The sequence below is a fragment of the Bolinopsis microptera genome, chromosome 6 (genome assembly GCF_026151205.1).
Source record: "Bolinopsis microptera isolate Bmic1 chromosome 6, MBARI_Bmic_1.0, whole genome shotgun sequence".
Lineage (NCBI taxonomy): Eukaryota > Metazoa > Ctenophora > Tentaculata > Lobata > Bolinopsidae > Bolinopsis > Bolinopsis microptera.
The window spans coordinates 12,037,305-12,056,828 of record NC_087077.1 but is presented as its reverse complement, the minus strand read 5'-3'; the positions used below and the strand labels follow the sequence as shown (position 1 = coordinate 12,056,828).

The following is a 19,524-nucleotide window of genomic DNA, read 5'->3' as shown; positions in this document are numbered from 1 at the left end:
TTTACAGTTATACAATTTAGGCGTACTGAAGCTGAAGGTGTATCCTAAGAAGATTCTTGATCTTTTGGCAAGGTCCATCTAATAGCCACTAGGCTGAATGTTTCCACTGTGACCTGTGTCTATAGTAATATCTAATATTTGTGTTAAACTCATGTATAGATGGTGTTAACAATATAACACCCTGTATATGCCCTTAAGCGGTGTAAGCACTTTTGTTCCTACAATCGTTCGTAAATATGCCCCACAATATGCATTGAAATTCCCTAAAATTTAATCATATTAATTTATAATTACATGGATCAAATTCATAATCGATAAAATTGTTTCACTATACCTTGGTTGTAACTTATTCACTCTTAAAATTTTAAATTTGTTTCACTAAAATTTGTTTCACTCTTTCTTATCTAAACGTTTACTTGTATTGTGTTTACTGCATTGGTATAATGATACTAAACATTTGCAGGCCAAGAGCTACATGCTAGACCTACGTTATTTCCTTGTATAGTTACATTTAGATTCATTGAAAGTTGCACATGTCATTGACAATGTTCTATTTGACGACACAATAGCTTTGGAGTTTGAATGTATTATGTCATGAGTTGAATTTGTACGCGTACAAGACATGAGTATAGTTCACTTTTTGATTTCCTACAATTACATAGATGAAAGTTAAAATAATATTCTTAATTTTATGGCAATTACTTTGAAACACAAGAACTGACCAGAGCAGTGGATGGAAATATACGTCCCCCTCTAGAAAACAGTCATAATTCTAGAATACAGTTTTAAATGAGTATAAGTTGTGAATCAGAAAGGGACTAAAAAGTTTTATACGACACCCTGTTTAGTGAACATTAAATCCATGTAAATGCTCATTAAAATAACTCCAGGTTGAAAATGGCAAGTCGTGTTTTGATTACTGGATTTGGCCCATTTGCCAATCATCCTGTTAATGCCAGTTCTGAGACATTAAAAATAGTGAGTAAGGAACTTGTTTTAAAAGGTATTGAGTTCGATTTTCAAGAACTCCGTGTGGTCTATGAAAGCACTAAGGAGTTCATATCAAAATATTGGGAAACAAAAACACCCCTTTTTTGCGTTCATCTTGGTGTTTACACAGAAAAATTTGTCTCAGTTGAGTGCCAGTGCAATGAAACTGAGTATTCGCTCAAAGATGTTGAAGAAAAAATACCAGGAGATGGGAAGTGGCCTTTCATTAGATCTGCATTTCCATTAAAAGAAATTGTTCAAATTCTTTCTGAACAATCCTTACCTGTTCCTGTAAGGCTTTCCGAGGATGCAGGGCAATATTTGTGTCAGTACAGTTTCCACAATTCCCTGCGCAATGGAAAAGGAAAGTCAGTCTTCATTCATGTTCCAAAACTCGAGGACTCCCCAGCTAAGAACACTGCAGCAGTTGTCATTGCCATCATTAAAGAATTGTTAAATTCATCATCAACTCTGGATTAAATTTCGTGCAGCTATTTTATTCATGTTATAATACCCTTTCCCGCTTTGCTTGCAAAATTTACAGTTGCAAAATAAATGTTTGCTAGTTATTGCATGGTGCTAACTGCTTTTGCATTGTAATCAGCTGTAAAAATATGATTTTTATTGAAGTATGATTTATTAATTTCTCGATTGCACAATTATTGTTAACTTCCACAATTCTTAATATTCATGGGATACTTTGTAATCCGGATTTTATTCAGTTAATTTTCACAAATTTTTCTGGTCCGATGAGGCTGTTTGCATTTAAAATAATAGGCATGTAACGATTGTTTTTATGATGACATTTCCAATTATTTTATCATTCGCAAGGAATGAGATTTTTCTGATTTATCATTAATTTAGACTAAAACTGTAAATTTGGGTGACTAATTATTTATTCTCTTATTTCTCTTATATATTATCACACTTGCTTCTCAATGATCTCATCAGTGAATCGTTTAATTTTCATTCTTTCTTCTACCTTGCATGTGTAAATAATAAACATATCTTGATTGTGCTGAACATTGCCGGTAGGAACAACAATTGTGATGAGAAAATATCAACTCACCTAAAACAAAATGAATTTAGTTTTGGATTCAAGTAAACTTTCATCTAATCCGATTTTTGCACAGAATAAGGATGTAAAGTGTCGGTTGATGAAGGCTACTAGCCAGACGAGTGTAATTCCCACCGACGAGATAGTGTGAGTTAGAAGAGATTGATGCCGCGGGCATCAGACCCGGACTTAGACCTTTTTACTCCCGGTGACCCAGAGCTAATATTCACCGAGCTAAAGGTACAGTTTTAATTTAGATATTTTATGGACTTTTTGCCTATTTTGTTAATTTTGATCCGAACAAAGTTAACTAACAATTCAGCCAAATTGTACAAATTGGCATGATGATTCACCGTTTTTTGGTTAAACTATGAGTATATCATAATATGTATGTATATTGTATACGTTCACATTGGTCGTATAGGGAAAGTTGTGTTTTGACATGTGACTGTGATCAATCAACCATCAACCAATCCAATTCCAGAATCACTATTCGACCTGTCAGAAATATCTATAAAATCACTTGAACCTGTCAAAAGGAACCACACCCAAATGACGTCTATTTCGTCTGTAAATAGCACCATAATTCTCCAATACACTAAACACCTTACACCCTTAAACATGGTTTTCTTCAGGAGATTGGCCATGGAAGTTTTGGCAATGTGTACTTTGCCAGACAGGTGGATAATGACGATATTGTAGCAGTGAAGAAAATGGCCTACTCGGGCAAAAACTCCCAAGAGAAACTCCAGGACATCCAGAAAGAGATAGAGTTTCTCAAACAGTGCTGCCATCCAAACTGTATTCAATTCAAGGTAAAGTTGCTAAACTTTAATATTATATTTAAAGACGTTTTAGCTTAGCCTTATATTTTATCTGCTGTACGTAAATAAACAAGACTGCTTTTCATCAATAATGTGTTTAAACACACAATTTTGACGTGCATATAATTTCTTGATGTGAGATGTGCATCATAGACATAACATTGCACATAAAAATATTCTATCATCCACTGACAAAAGACTACGATTCGTATTTTAAATTGAAACAGGACTGCAAACAGGTGACCGTATCCCACCACACCATTGACCACACCCACCTACATTCTCTAAATTAAAACACTTTTTTTCTTTGTTAGTTATACCTGTCTTACTCTTAGCTGAACTCACTAAATTTCAACATAGTCCTTTATGTAACACTGATGTCATCCAAATTGACATGTAGGCTTTATTGAGATATATATTATGACACTGAAGTGCAATTTTTGAGTTCTCCACACAAAGCATCATACCCAGTTGCAGTATCATCCAGTATAATACCCAGACTCACTTTGTCTCGAAATTTCGGGCTTCTCTTTGAAGGGATCCATTCTTCAGCTCCATATCAACCGTTTTTAGTTTATGTCATGTCACAATATAGTATCATGATATGGAATTCTTTATATAAAATTTAAGAGGTTTTGAAGACCATCTGACACGTAAGGCTCAAAAATAAGTTTTAAAAAAGTGTAGTTCTAAAATGTTTATCCATCATATCTTACCATTGTGCATAAAACGCTATCATTCGCATCACGAGATAGATCATAGTATTACCAAACTACCAAACTTGGTTAAACACCCAACTAACAACATTATCCCTGGCAGGGTTGTTACCTGAAAGGACACACAGTTTGGCTGAGTATGGAATACTGTTTGGGCTCCGCTGCAGATATTATCGAGGTCCACAAGTCACCACTAGCAGAACCGGAGATAGCAGCCATGATTAAAGACACGCTAACTGCCCTGGATTACATCCACGCGAACAGTATGATACATAGGGACGTTAAAGCAGGTACAGTCGCTCAAGCGTTATAGATGTGTCACGTACACTGTTATATGAATGTTATAGTTAACTCTTCGGTAGTTAAAATAATAAATATCCCAAAAATCTAATCTGTCCTGCATGAAGACATAATTATACTGTCATACTTATCAGTAATCGAGTAGGATCCCGGAAGTGTCGGAATCGAGTTTTTAATCCCGACCTCTGCTAAATTTGGCCGTGATTTTAGCTGAGATTTTCTAATAATTTGCTCCTCCCATAATCAGAATTATTCATTCGTACAAGTTTTTATTTTTTAAGAATAGTAAATTTCCAATTCTTAGTCATAAAATGTTGCTTTAAATTTGAATTCAAAGCGGTGAGAAGGGTCGTTCCCTTCCTAATGACGTGTACAAAATTCCGGCAATGTCAACAAATCCCAGAACAGCCAAATCTCGGTATAAAGCAAAAATGTAGATCATCCCGAGCCGGCAAAACATTCAATCAATACTCGATTACTGATACTCATATTGTTACAGTAGTGTGTGTAGTGTTCTGTGTTACACTATAGCTGTAGGTTTGTATCATTCTTGTATATTATATTATATTATATATAATTATGTTCTTGCGTCACATTGTTTTATAATATACACCGAGCAGTTCTCAGTCTACCCCTCTTAGTCTTACACTAGTTTATTTGCATTGAAATATGTATACAACGTACAAAGCTCAAATTGTATGTGACCTGTAATTCTTGAATCTAAAAATACGAATGAGTACAATAAATATAAAATTAACCGTCTGAAACTAAAGGCATTCGTATTTCAGGTAATATTTTGATAGCTGCTAACGGTAGGGTGAAGTTGGCTGACTTTGGTAGTGCCAGTCTCAGATCTCCTGCTAACAGCTTCGTGGGGACTCCCTATTGGATGGCTCCTGAGGTATTTATCATTGATTTATAGTACCTAATAAATACTTGATATATTATATTTAGATTCACTGGATATTGTTAGGTTTCTCCTTTGGTTTAAACATTGTATTCCTTTTAAAATTACGATGCGATGGTGGATATGGTTATTATATATATAATAAACAATAAACATGTTGGCCTTAGATATGGTGCTGTTTCACACGGCCCAGGATGCATTGAACACCACAGAAGTTTCCAGAAGTTTATTATTGCATAATACTGACATTAAACTGTCATTCATGTTTAAGATTGTATTACGAAATATCTACCGTGTTCTGGAATAATCCAGAAAATATTTGCCCGACAAATAGACGCCCTATACATACACCAGTCAAGCACGGTAATCCGGGGTTATCTGTAGATTTCAAAGTATGCTAAGTACACCCCAAGTACATTTATTCTTTAGAATTAAATATTTTAACAATTACAATTCTTTCTCCGTGAATCGTCAGCACAAAGTACCAATCACATATTATTATAATGCACATTACTACGTTTTTCTCGATTTTCCTCGCGAGTCTTTCAGTTGACAGCACAACCACGTGACTCGCACAAGTACAATAGTATTGAACGACGCGAGTTACATTCGAATTGGCATGTAATATGTCATATAATATGCAAATTGCAAATATGTCATATGATATGCATACCATTCCGGTAATGCAGCTTACAAAAGTGTTAAACACAAATGTGTCGTGCTCACATATTGTTATTATCACTTACAAGTTACACTCAGCTATAATGCAAAGTAGAGAGCTATCAGGCGTACTAGTTTATCACTGTTCCTGTTAAATGGGTGACCCTGTAGCTGTGGTAATACTACCGGGTACATGGTACTTGTAACCGTCACACATTCATGCAATATATTGCAAATATGCGACGAACATAACGCAAAACTATACTATGACTTGTCCTCAAAACAAATGATAGATGGTGTCAGGCTGTGTAGATCATTTATACCATTCTCTCTTTCCTTACAGGTTATACTAGCTATGGACGAGGGAACATACGACGATAGGGTTGACATCTGGTCCTTAGGGATCACCTGTATAGAGCTCAGTGAAGGAAAACCCCCGCTCTTCAATATGAATGCCATGGCGGCGCTCTATCATATAGCACAGAATGAGAGCCCGAGATTGGGGGAGGGCGGCAATGCACAATCTACCTGGTCAACCTGTTACAAGGACTTTATAGCTAGGTGTCTGGTCAAGGAGGCTTCTGACAGGTAGCTATGTTATAATATTCCCTGACATACTTGTATTATTACTGACATACTTGTAATATTACTGACATTCTTGACATAGCTATCATTTGTTTATATCACCAATATGTAGCTTGAAGACTGGCTTATATCATGATTACTCGTTCTTTGATTGAAGAGAATTACAACAACGTCATTTGAATGCTGAACACCCAATTTCCGGTATGTAGTTTACGTCATAACCAGCAGTCAGCAGAGTAATAACTCAGCACGTGCCACACGGTCATTAGCATTCCGTGCATACCCTCACACTGTACGTGACTGTTCCCAGGCCCCGAGCGTGTGATCTACTGAAGCACACCCTGATGGTAGAAGCTCATCCGGAGACTGTTCTGAGCATGTTGGTTGCCAGGACCAAGGACGCTGTTCGGAGACTCGACAACAAGAGTTACCGTGCTGCGCGCAAGATATTCATGCTGAACAACCACAACGGGGTCAGTGTCTGTATATTATTAAATGTAAACATATACGTATTTGTTAAACTTATACTTATTATGTGAAATACATTTAGGTATTACGGGTAAACCGCCCCTAAAACGTCACCTGTTTTTTGGGCCCAGATTGCCGAGTTAGGGCTAAATTTACAGGGTTCTGAAGTGTCTAGGAATAATATTTTAACCTTTTTCTAGCCTGCCAGGAAGATTTGGAAATTTGAAAATAAAATCAGGTACAATTTTTTTGACGTTGAAATGGAGTCACTTTTAAAACACCACCCCTAAAATGTCAACTCTATATGTGTGATAATTACAAAATGTACAGGAGGCCTGATTTATCTTTTGTCACTAGTACTATTTGTTTTGTCTTATTAAAACATTAAGCTACTTGAAAACATTCACTCACTAAAGGAAGTACCTCAAAACCGTAATCACCCCCTAAAATGTCACGTGAACCACCCCTAAAACGTCAGCTAAAACAGGTTGTGTAGCACTCAGAATGTTGCTCAATTATTAATTTTAACCACTTCTGGGACAAATATAACCTATTTCTGAGAGGTGTCGACCAGAATTTCTCTCTCTGTTGAAAAAAAATGGTGGAATTTAGTCAATTTACTTTTTGTGACATTATGGGGACTTTTTTTTTAATACCCAGAACTTAAAAAACAGTAACTCAGTCACCAAAATTAACACCTGTAGTTAGATTATCTAGTTATAAACTAACAATTGGCACAAAAGAAATGGATTCAATGTGATTTTAACCTTGTGCAAATTGCATGTTTTAATTGCATTTTTTGGGATTTTTAACATCATCCTGCATTTTGGTAATTTTAGTGACCTGTAGTTAACTAAGCCAACCCAGTAATCGATCTGACCTTCTCTATAGACTAGATTTGACTGCTTTCAGCAAAATTGAATGTCAAAAACTACGGTTTTTGGTACTTACTAGTTTATGGTAAACTTATGATATGCCCCCTAAAATGTCATTTTTTTCTCCCCTAAAATGTCAAATTTGTATTTTGTTCGCATGGTGTGCGATAATAGCTCTTGTTTTGGCACTTGTTAATTATTAACATCAACTATTAACGAAATGTGAGTATGCATTGCATCTTAGGAAAAGCCTGAGTAATTTGATCAGGTTAAAATGACATTTTAGGGGGGATAATTAGACATTTTAGGGGATGTTTATTGCGATTAATAAAATAAAATTAATTCCTTGAGCTGCCAAAGCTTTCCAATATTACCATTAGATGCTAAATATGATGTTTAATAGGCTGGTACCTCCATTTTATGGTGCTTGTAGTCTCAAAGCCAGAATCTGATAAAATGACATTTTAGGGGGCGGCCAGTTGACATTTTAGGGGAGGGTAGTAATATTGAGTAATGTATAACTTTCCATATCTCCAGTCATATGTACAAAGTTGCTAAAATATGTAAATATCACTATCCTAGACCAAAACTGAGTTAATATTAATGAATTCCAGAGTTATAAAATTGTGCGCTTTTTTTCAAAAGTAAAAAATTCGTACAAAGTGAAAAAAATGCCCTTTTGGCATCATTTAGATTCAATTTCAGGATGTGGCAGGGTCTGAATGATATTTTTTTATGTTTAGGAGTTACAAATGATTAGGTAAGATACTTTCTAAGAAGATGGGATCCAATCAATCAAGAGTGGCGTTTTAGGGGTGGGTGACATTTTAGGGGCGGTTTACCCGTATAAGTTTGTTCAACATAAAAATGCAAAATATGCGGTAAATTATGCGAATCTGCAAGCGCTGCAAATGGTGCTTCAGCTGTAGTGAGGAATAATTACATTTAATTACCCGTCAGTCAATTATCTTGATTGGAGTACACATGGCATCTTGCATCATCGCCTTTTATGGCATATGGTATTGACATTGTAATTGAATTCTGGTGATAACATCTATAGAGGAAATTGTACACTTGGTTTCGTGTGAGCTCTGTAGAAATAACCACTGCTCCAATTCTCCTCACACTCAAACCGATTTGTAAAACCACAAGAAGGCGTTCCCGAATGCCGATGCATGATGAACATTCTCCTTGTTCAAAATTGTGGTTGGAATTTCATTAATTCCAGATATTTCCGAAATGCCGACACTGTGTAACACTCGTAACACCAGGACACAAGTGATGTGAGAACAGATGAGGATAACGACTCTATGAGTACAGGAAGTGCTGGCTCGCTGCAGGACCCTGATAGCATGGAGTTTGAGAGTGAGGGAGAGGAGAATGGAATGATGGGAGATAACGAGCATAATGAGTATGAGAGGCGGAACAGTGTGGTGGAGGTGTCTAACGCAGGTGAGTCTATAGCTGACCGCTATAAGGTAGCCGCTATAAGCTAGAACTCGCATTAGAATTACACGTAAAACTCGAAATTTACAGACGCAGTCTACAACGTTTCTATGATGGAACAATTTAGATTATGTTATAATTGATCGTTCATGTAACATGTTGGCCCTGTTCAGCAATGCGTTGAGATAACAAACCATTACATTATGTCATGTGACCATTGACCAATAATCTTAACAAAATGGAAAAACAAACATTGTCATTAACATTTAACTTAGGAACACTTTGCTTGAAGTATCAGTATAATGTTTACCTAACCAATAACCATGCTCTGTTTCAGAGGTGGATGACGAGGAGATAAGTTTCTCAATAGTTAACCCTCCCGTACCAGAGATAGAAATCAACAGGGACAACTTCAGGCCTACCCACGAGGGTTTCTCTACTATCAAACCGAACGCTACCCTTTCTAAACAGATGATGCAGAACAACCCTGAAAATGAGATCAAGAATCAGATGATGGTCTACAAACAGGTACTGTCTGGTGACTCCAGACCAACTTTGCTGGTGAAATTTCAATTTGAATTTATTTGTGAAAATTCAAAATATTTTGAAAGGTTTCTTCCTTTAATCTTTAATTTGTGTTTCGTTTAGAACATAAAACGTGATTTAACCTGCACCCATTACACGATGATAAAAGAAGATTAAAAGGTAAAAGTTGAAAATAACATGAAACCCCCTCCCCACAGATGCGACAGCACAACGTGAAGCAGTTGAAGCAGCTGGAGCAGCGACACAGGTATGCGGTAGAGGAGCTGAGGAGGAGTTTGGAGCGGGATCTTGAAACGTTGCGGAGTTCTAATGAGCGTGAACATGACAAGTTCAAACTGAAGTTACGGGACGATAAACTTGCGCATGATAGGTAAGTTTTATATATATGAGTGGTAAGTGGAATACATTTTAAATTAGTTATTGATGTCGTAAATTCGCATTTAATTGAATGTGATTTAATGATGTCCAACCAACAATGTATATTCCGAAAAGATAAAAACGGTAATATAAGCAAAGTGTAGATTGGATACCTTATCGGACCTTATTTGGACGGACATTACTTGAACGCTGGAGGCCCTAGCGTTCATCTAGTCTTAATGTCCGTTCAAATAAAGTCCGTTCAATTAATGTCCGTTCAAGTTAAAGTCCGTTGAAATTTTTTCAAAAATTTTTCCATTTCGAACTTTTTGTCCAGAATGTGACAACTTTAAGAATTTTATTGTGCCGTAAGTAAACGACGGAGAGGTTCTCCTTGGTCTGCTGGAGGCACAAAAACTCTACTACTACTACTACAATTATATGATGTTTTCAAGGGTCAATTGGCGGAAAAAAGTCAACGAAATTATGGCAATCAACAACATAGTTCATGAACTAATCCCCGCCAACATGACAAACTTGTTCCAGCCTCTAGATATTACGGTAAATCGTGTTGCCAAGGACATTGTCCGACGTTGTTATAGTTCATATTACTCGGGGGCGGTAATGAAACAGTGCTATGAAAGCTCCATGTGATATTAAGGTTAATCTTAAGTTGTCTAAGATAAAACCACTTCACGCCGAATGGCTTGTAAAAGTTAACACTGAAATGCAGGACCGCGACCGGGGTAGTTTGATTAAAAAAGGTTTCTATAAATCACTGATGCTTTAAGCATGGACTATTTCATGCACGAAAACCCATTTGATGAAGATGATATGTGATATTAGACACTGATCATGTACACATATTTTAACATTTTTACTGCTTAATGACTGCTTTTCTTACTTACTGTATAAAAAATGGATTAAAAATCATTTGCTGAAATTTAAAAAATTGAAAAAAGTTCGGATTTTTGATGGTTTTCAATGCCTTCGAGCGTTCATATTAATGTCCGTTCATAATTGTGTCCGTTCATGTAATGTCCGTCCAAATAAGGTCCGATAAGTTACTAATTTGTTACTGTACAGTGGTCATCGTAGCTAAACGACGTCATGGTGGCAATGTTCATTATAACACGATAAGTTTTATCACTATGACGTTGTTGATTAACTATGCTCGCCATGAATGGTCAATTAATAACTTTGATGAATGATGTAATTTGTCTTTCAGAGAGGTGAATCAGCAAGAGAAGAAGTTTGTAAAAACTCTGAACGAAAAGTATGAAACTACTCAGAAGTTTAGGATAGGGGAAACTAAAAAAGTACGTTCAACACTTTATTTCCTTTTTATTTTACATTTATGTCTTCTTCTACGAACATTTCTTCTTCCTTTGTTTGTGGCCTTGTTGTATGTGACTATCGTTTCCAATCTACATGAGCACAACAATTAGTTGTACATTTGACGGCGCTGTGTGAGTTATTAAAAAAGGACAATGTGAACGTCTTCCAATTATGTGTCTATTAAAATATATGATATCAATGTCTAATATAATATACTTTCAATACTTTTAAAGATATTTTTCCAGCTCTATCGTTCAGTTAACTCGTCATAACATGTCTTTAGTGCATTCATTCCAAGTATTTTAACATATTTGTAAGTTAAACAAGTTTAAAACATATATAAAACATAAGTCAATAACGTAAAGTATATTAAGATAAAGCTTAAGTTATTAACTTGAATAAGTAATAACAAATCTCACAACAGTATATAACTTAATATTACATAACACACACACGCTCCTGCAACAATACGCACTAGTACACGTACTGTATGTAATGTTTCACACCTCGGAGAGTTATTCACTATTCAGTCACATAAGTGTATTATAATAAGTTACATTTTGATCGGGGAAGCACATTTGTAATTGTGTGAGTCACATTACTGATAGTAATTATTTCCTCAAATGTTTCATCCTTTTTTGCGACAGTCTTAATGGCAATCATTATAACATGTACAATACACACTGCTGAGATGCTGTACATGTAATGTACACCACATTCCTTAATTTATACATAATTTACAGTGCATCGTGTCATGATCTCATTGTGTGTTTTTCCTGCGTGCTCGTTTACGAGTTGTAGCAGCATCACTACATCAAACCTTTCATTACACTCCCATGTAGTAATATCTATAATTGTACCTAGAATTTATATTCGTTATTTGCGTACAATTCCGTTTGATACACGATTAATTAATTATAAAATTGATTATAACATGGTATATTTTTTCAGTTGTACCTCCAGAAAAAGGAACTGCTGCGGCGAGAAATGAGCCAAACACCCAAACAGTGTCGCAAATCGTCAATAGACGTCAGCAAGGACAAGATCAAAAGAGAACTAACCGAAAACGAAGAGCGATACCTGAATACCGTCCAGAAGGTAAACACAAACTTGTTTAGAAAATCTTGAATTATCGATAATTAGTTGTTAATTACCAGTCCAATAACAAGCAGTTTAATGTCTGGTACGTGGAGGTGTTGCAGAGACCTGGCCTATAATAGAAGTGTCTCCATGAACCTGCCTCCTGATTGGTCGCAGGACGGAGCTCTAATTCGTACTTTACTTGTAGTGTTGTCAGTTTTAGAAAGAGTTGTACATATTTACAATAAAGGTGTTAAAACATGACATAATGCCTGACTAGCAGATATTATAGCAGTTATATACAGTAGCTGTAAGTGAGTAATCTGTATTATATTGCCACTAGTATAGTATGTAGTACCACTGCACTTCACTATATTGTACTTCACTATATTACTGCTGCATACCGTACACAGCAATACTTTTTGTTAGCTGTTTCATTCAATTTTACTAACTTAACTCTGAACCTGTTCGCAACGAAGTATAGCCGTCCGTGTCGAACTCCATAAAAATGTGCAACAAACTGAATTCCTGTCCCTCTCAGGAGAACGAACAAGAACTTCGCAACCACCGGGGTAGCTGTCTGAAAGTTACTCACGCGCTGGAGAACGACTCCTTCCAAGAGGAGTGGAACCTGAAGGAGATCCACAAGAACTCCCTAGCGCACATGAAACGCAAACATCACCATGACATGTGCGCGCTGCAGGAGCAACATCAGAGCGAGATTCACGCGATGCGCCAAAAGCAGTTGCAGGACCAGCATGCTGCAGAGTGGGAGAATCAGGTACTTAACGTGCAATTTGAGAGATGTTAACATGTGAATGTTTGAGAGTCACGTACAGTCACGTACAGAGCTCGTCTGCATCATCTCATCAGTCATATTCTCACCTGTTCATCAGTCATGTGCTCATCTTCATGTGCCATCTCTTATTACTCATACCATTGCACTCTCTTCTAATTCCTCATTCCATTCTACTGTTTTTAATATAAAGTTGAGGTAGTTTCCATATTTATAAAGTTATAATTAAGTGTACGGCTCACAGTAATGTTATAAATTATGCTGAGCTATGATCATCCTGCAACTCAAGGTTAATTTACGCAATGATGAGCCAAGACGTAGATCTAGATCACTGTAAGATCATGATTACTCTAAATTCAGATCCCACACCAAACCTACATCACTCACTAGGTCACGTACTTTCAGATGGAGTACACCCAAAGAGTTCAGAAAGAACTGCGCCGCAAACATGCACTGCAAAACAAACAGCAACCTAAGAACCTGCGACGCAAGAAACAGCAAATCCACAAACAGTTCGAGGCTACTTGCAAGATTATTGAGAGTCAGGTTAGTTGTGGAATGTTATCTCATGATACACCTGTCAGAATGACAGATTGTATTAAAGTATTATTATACAGTAAAGACTGAAGTAGGGTGACCATTATGTGTTCTAACCCAAGGCACATGGACCTAGTACATAACGAGCGTGTGGCGTGGCTCACGAAAAGCGTGTACTCTAATGCTTGAAACTATGCCAAAGTTGCTAGGGGCGTTGTTAGGGGCGTTGATCATGATATGATAAGAGCACCAACGTCCGCACCAACTTCTTGTTTATTTTATTATTTCATGTAATTCTAATTCTGAGACTAATCCTCCACCCCGTGCCCAGTACAAAGAGCTGCTAAAAGACTACCTGAGGAACAGCCCAAAAGAGCTACACAAAGATATCATCAAGAAGTTCAAGGACGACAAGATGCAGAAGATGATCAGCCTCAATGATCAGTACACAAAGAGTATAGCTGATCACTTAGAGCGTGAACAGGTGAATAGTTGTTCTGGTAAAGTTAAAATACTCATGCTTACGGAGGGGGAGGGGGTCCGAGATGGCTTTAAAATAGCTAATAATATGTAAATGATTCCTAACAGAGTTGGGTACCTTGGGTACCTTGGGAGTTGGGGTGGTGGGAGGGGGGGGGGAGATAGTCAGATACGGATCTGACTGGAGATAGTTATCTGGTATAATTGCATAAACTTGTAACATTATTACGTGTAACATGTTAACGATGACATGCACACTTGTATGCAGAAACTAAGTCACCTTATCTCTGTAACTTGAGAGCACTTATTTTATTTATCCACATTACATTACTTTATATTGAATTACATAACATTATTTTACATAGCTCTATCTAACGAATTTCGCTTTTAGCTTTTGAGCTTTTGCATTATTTGGATAAATAACCTAAACTTAGCACTTACTAAAATTGCAAACCCATTTCACAGGTGAATCTAGACGAGTCCCAAACTGCGGAACAAGAGGAAGTGCGTGCCACACTACACAAGGAACAGGAACTACTGCAGGCATACCAGCGCAGACTTCACCACCGACTTCAGGAGTCCATGAGCAATGAAAAGGAACTCTTCGTGGATGAATCTCATCAAAAGCTGGCCCTGCTCCAAGAGGATCTGATTGAAGTAGACCATCAGTTTGCACGTGCGCGTACTGAGGCAGAGTCCAAAGAGCGGGTAAGGCAGCGCAAAGAACTTACCGACTTTCAGAATCAAAGCCACGAGTTACCTCCATCTGATACCTTTATGAACAGAACATGGGGGCGCCGCAGCTCCCCTTTCGCGGGGTTTAGTAAATTCTGACCTGTAGAGTTTTATATATATTGATACGTGTAAATTTCGCGTGTTGTTATGTACGGAATGGGAATCGACTGCTGCGACTGCACAGTGCACACAGATTGCGCTCAGATCATCTGATGATAAGATCGGGTGATACACCCTCAGACCGGATCACAGATCAGATGAGAAGATTATTTGTCTGTGCTTTGTCAGCATGTTTATACGTTAACCGGGAACTCAATTTGTTGAACACAGTTTCGGAGGCAGCTCGAAGAGAACTATTATACATCAAAGGAGTGGAGGAACTGATTGATTTTACATACATTTACCTTGCGTTAATATGATGTCTCTCTCCACTTTTAAAATTATTTTTACGAACAATAACAATATTTTTATATTGTATACATGATGAAGTTTGTTTTGAAAAAAAAATGATGAAATATTCAGCGCGCCCATCTCTTTTTTGATTCGGTATATATCTTGGTTCAAACTTCGAAGTAAAGTATATATGACCGGCAACGTCGTGCGACAAAATCATTAAAACTAAATAGTTATAATTGATTAATTAATGAATAGCCAGGTCATGTTAATAAGGAAGAAATTCTTTTACTTGAATACGTGTGTGTTGTTTGATTGAACTCTTTGTTGTATTATTAAATGTTATGTTGGCGATTTTTGATAAATTCACTTTTCACCAGTCTATAACATATCATGTATATCTTGTGGTATGAATGGATGATTAATCGATCACAAGTTAAGAAAAGTTCACTTGATAACATTGTATGGATCACATGATCTTGATCTTAGTTGAGATTTTGTAAAATATGATGATGATATGTCGTCACATCTCCTGTCTCTTATATCGTATGATTATGTTAAATAATAATAGCAAGCCTGAATTTTAATATCTGATTTGCTGAGAAATTTCTGTTTTAGTACTCTTTTTCTAGAAATAATAATATTTAACGAGCAAGTGAATCTTCTGATTTACTTTAAACGAAGCCCAATTTGGTCACAATTATCATGTAATATGTAAAGATTGATAGCGACTTGAAATTTAGATTCTTGTTTACTTCTGACGACTTGATTTCCTTAACATATGACACTTCTATCGACCGAGATCAGTGACGTTTCTTCAACATCATCGGCTCTCTGTTAAAACGTCATGGAACTTCGCAAGCACGACAAAATTATGTGGAGGGCCAGAATTTTTTGAAATGAAAATATTGATGATATTATCATGACAGTATTGATATCGCAGTGATATCACTCTCCCCCTCCCCCACTAATTTCAGCCATTAATTCATCGCAGTTGTAAATCGTTTTCAACTCAAAACATGATTGAAGAATGATGATTTATAAATAGTATGACTTTAAATGGAATTTTTAATGCTGTCCCTGAATTTTCGATTTAACGAATCTCAAAGATTCTGAATTGTGTATAGAAAAGGAGCTGTGGTTAATGATGGACCTAGTAAGTTAGTCTTGCAGACAGTGTGATCATTTCTTATTCTTTGACCTCGTGATGTCATGAGTAATGAACAGACCTGCATTTATTTATGGTGCCACTGCGCGCACCCTCTTAGGTGCTGATAAAGCACGAATTGTGAGCATGATTATTTGGAAAGTATACAGTCACGGCTGTTCAGAACGTCGATTTCTGCGATTCTAATTAGACAGGATTACCCTAGGATTTATCCTAGCGCGTCCGAGATCTCTCGGATTTTATCAATCCTAACGCCGATCCAGTCCCCCCAGGATACCTCCGATGAATTCCTATCGCCGAGCGGCGATAGGATGTGTAAGTTCCGAGAGGCGATAGGATTTGCTCTCGGACCCGATAGGAAATTAAGAACCTATCGGATCCGAGCGCTAATCCTAGCGGAGATAGGATTTAACAATTCCGAGTGCCGATAGGATTTGCTCTCGGACCCGATAGGATACTCAAATCCTATAGGATCCGAGAGCAAATCCGAGAGGCGATCAAATTTCAAATATCAGGACCGATATAATTGGAAGACGACGCATATCTAACTGTAGGTTGAAACTTCATGCTTTCTGTCAGTTAACTTCAGGATCATATCATCGCTTTATCTTAAGTTGATCCACGGTTGCCTGCAGGTTACAACAACATGGAGGTTGTTTAGGTTAAATTAAGTAGATAAATGATAACTTGAAGCTAACTTGTAGTTCTCTATAAGAGTTAACTCTAGGATACCTTGTAGTACTCTTCAAGTTAACTTCAGGATACCTTGTAGTACTCTTCAAGTTAACTACAGGATACCTTGTAGTACTCTTCAAGTTAACTTCAGGATACCTTATAGTACCCTTCAAGTTAACTTCAGAATACCTTGTAGTACTCTTCAAGTTAACTTCAGGTTACCTTGTAGTACTTTTTGAGTTAACTCCAGGATACCTTGTAGTACTCTTCAAGTTAAGTTCAGGATACCTTGTAGTACTCTTCAAGTTAACTTCAGGATATAACCTTGTAGTACTTTTTGAGTTAACTCCAGGATACCTTGTAGTACTCTTCAAGTTAAGTTCAGGATACCTTGTAGTACTCTTCAAGTTAAGTTCAGGATACCTTGTAGTACTCTTCAAGTTAACTTCAGGATACCTTGTAGTACTCTTCAAGTTAAGTTCAGGATACCTTGTAGTACTCTTCAAGTTAAGTTCAGGATACCTTGTAGTACTCTTCAAGTTAACTTCAGGATACCTTATAGTACCCTTCAAGTTAACTTCAGAATACCTTGTAGTACTCTTCAAGTTAACTTCAGGTTACCTTGTAGTACTTTTTGAGTTAACTTCAGAATACCTTGTAGTACTCTTCAAGTTAACTTCAGGATAACTTGTAGTTCTCTATAAGAGTTAACTCCAGGATACCTTGTAGTACTCTTCAAGTCAACTTCAGGATAACTTGTAGTACTCTTCAAGTTAACTTCAGGATACCTTGTAGTACTCTTCAAGTTAAGTTCAGGATACCTTATAGTACCCTTCAAGTTAACTTCAGGATATACCTTGTAGTACTCTTCAGGTTAACTCAGGATACCTTGTAGTACTCTTCAAGTTAACTTCAGGATACCTTGTAGTACTCTTCAAGTTAACTTCAGGATACCTTGTAGTACTCTTCAAGTTAAGTTCAGGATACCTTGTAGTACTCTTCAAGTTAACTTCAGGATACCTTGTAGTACTCTTCAAGTTAAGTTCAGGATACCTTGTAGTACTCTTCAAGTTAAGTTCAGGATACCTTGTAGTACTCTTCAAGTTAACTTCAGGATAACCTTGTAGTACTTTTGAGTTAACTCAGGATACCTTGTAGTACTCTTCAAGTTAACTTCAGGTTACCTTGTAGTACTCTTCAAGTTAACTTCAGGATACCTTGTAGTACTCTTCAAGTTAAGTTCAGGATACCTTGTAGTACTCTTCAAGTTAACTTCAGGATACCTTGTAGTACTCTTCAAGTTAAATCTAGGATACCTTGTAGTACTCTTCAAGTTAACTTCAGGATACCTTGTAGTACTCTTCAGGTTAAGTTCAGGATACCTTGTAGTACTCTTCAGGTTAAGTTCAGGATACCTTGTAGTACTCTTCAGGTTAAGTTCAGGATACCTTGTAGTACTCTTCAGGTTAAGTTCAGGATACCTTGTAGTACTCTTCAGGTTAAGTTCAGGATACCTTGTAGTACTCTTCAGGTTAAGTTCAGGATACCTTGTAGTACTCTTCAGGTTAAGTTCAGGATACCTTGTAGTACTCTTCAGGTTAAGTTCAGGATACCTTGTAGTACTCTTCAGGTTAAGTTCAGGATACCTTGTAGTACTCTTCAGGTTAAGTTCAGGATACCTTGTAGTACTCTTCAGGTTAAGTTCAGGATACCTTGTAGTACTCTTCAGGTTAAGTTCAGGATACCTTGTAGTACTCTTCAGGTTAAGTTCAGGATACCTTGTAGTACTCTTCAGTTAAGTTCAGGATACCTTGTAGTACTCTTCAGGTTAAGTTCAGGATACCTTGTAGTACTCTTCAAGTCACCTTCAGGTTACCTTGTAGTACTCTTCAAGTTAAGTTCAGGATACCTTGTAGTACTCTTCAAGTTAACTTCAGGATACCTTGTAGTACTCTTCAAGTCACCTTCAGGTTACCTTGTAGTACTCTTCAAGTCACCTTCAGGTTACCTTGTAGTACTCTTCAAGTTAAGTTCAGGATACCTTGTAGTACTCTTCAAGTTAACTTCAGGATATAACCTTGTAGTACTTTTTGAGTTAAATCCAGGATACTTTGTAGTACTCTTCAAGTTAACTTCAGGATACCTTGTAGTACTCTTCAAGTTAACTTCAGGATACCTTATAGTACCCTTCAAGTTAACTTCAGGATACCTTGTAGTACTCTTCAAGTTAACTTCAGGATAACTTGTAGTAATTTTTGAGTTAACTCTAGGATACCTTGTAGTACCCTTCAAGTTAACTTCAGGATACCTTGTAGTACTCTTCAAGTTAACTTAAGAATATATTCTAATCAATTTTGAGCAGATAAGAATGTTTCAGATAGATCTTAGAATGAAACACCAAAGCCCTTTCAGACAAAACTTTGTAGCTATTCTAAGCCATGTTATTCTGACATTTGGAAACATTTCCTTGCGTTTGAACATAGACTATATTGCTAAGGATAAAATGCTATTCTTAATAACCACTGCAATTCTGAAAAAGCCATTCACAATTTCTTCTGTTCAGTAAAACAATTCTTCGGAAATATAACAAA

General features: G+C 36.8%; 2 protein-coding genes across 2 annotated transcripts; both read left to right on the top strand.

Annotated features, from left to right (window-relative positions):
• Nucleotides 1-841: 841 nt before the first annotated feature.
• LOC134816977 (pyroglutamyl-peptidase 1-like) lies at nt 842-1,915 on the top strand. The gene has a single exon (XM_063826037.1). The coding sequence runs from the start codon at nt 898-900 to the stop codon at nt 1,468-1,470; it is 573 nt and encodes a 190-aa protein (XP_063682107.1). The 5' UTR covers nt 842-897; the 3' UTR covers nt 1,471-1,915.
• Nucleotides 1,916-2,120: 205 nt separating this feature from the next.
• On the top strand, nt 2,121-15,832 carry LOC134816271 (serine/threonine-protein kinase TAO1-like). Its single transcript, XM_063825028.1, has 15 exons — nt 2,121-2,287; nt 2,683-2,862; nt 3,691-3,877; nt 4,676-4,788; nt 5,798-6,042; nt 6,350-6,512; nt 8,654-8,834; nt 9,166-9,356; nt 9,572-9,744; nt 10,960-11,050; nt 12,021-12,167; nt 12,691-12,930; nt 13,351-13,491; nt 13,814-13,966; nt 14,428-15,832. Exons 1-15 carry the CDS (start codon nt 2,213-2,215, stop codon nt 14,794-14,796), a joined length of 2,649 nt encoding a protein of 882 aa, XP_063681098.1. The 5' UTR covers nt 2,121-2,212; the 3' UTR covers nt 14,797-15,832.
• The last annotated feature ends 3,692 nt before the right edge of the window (nt 15,833-19,524 follow it).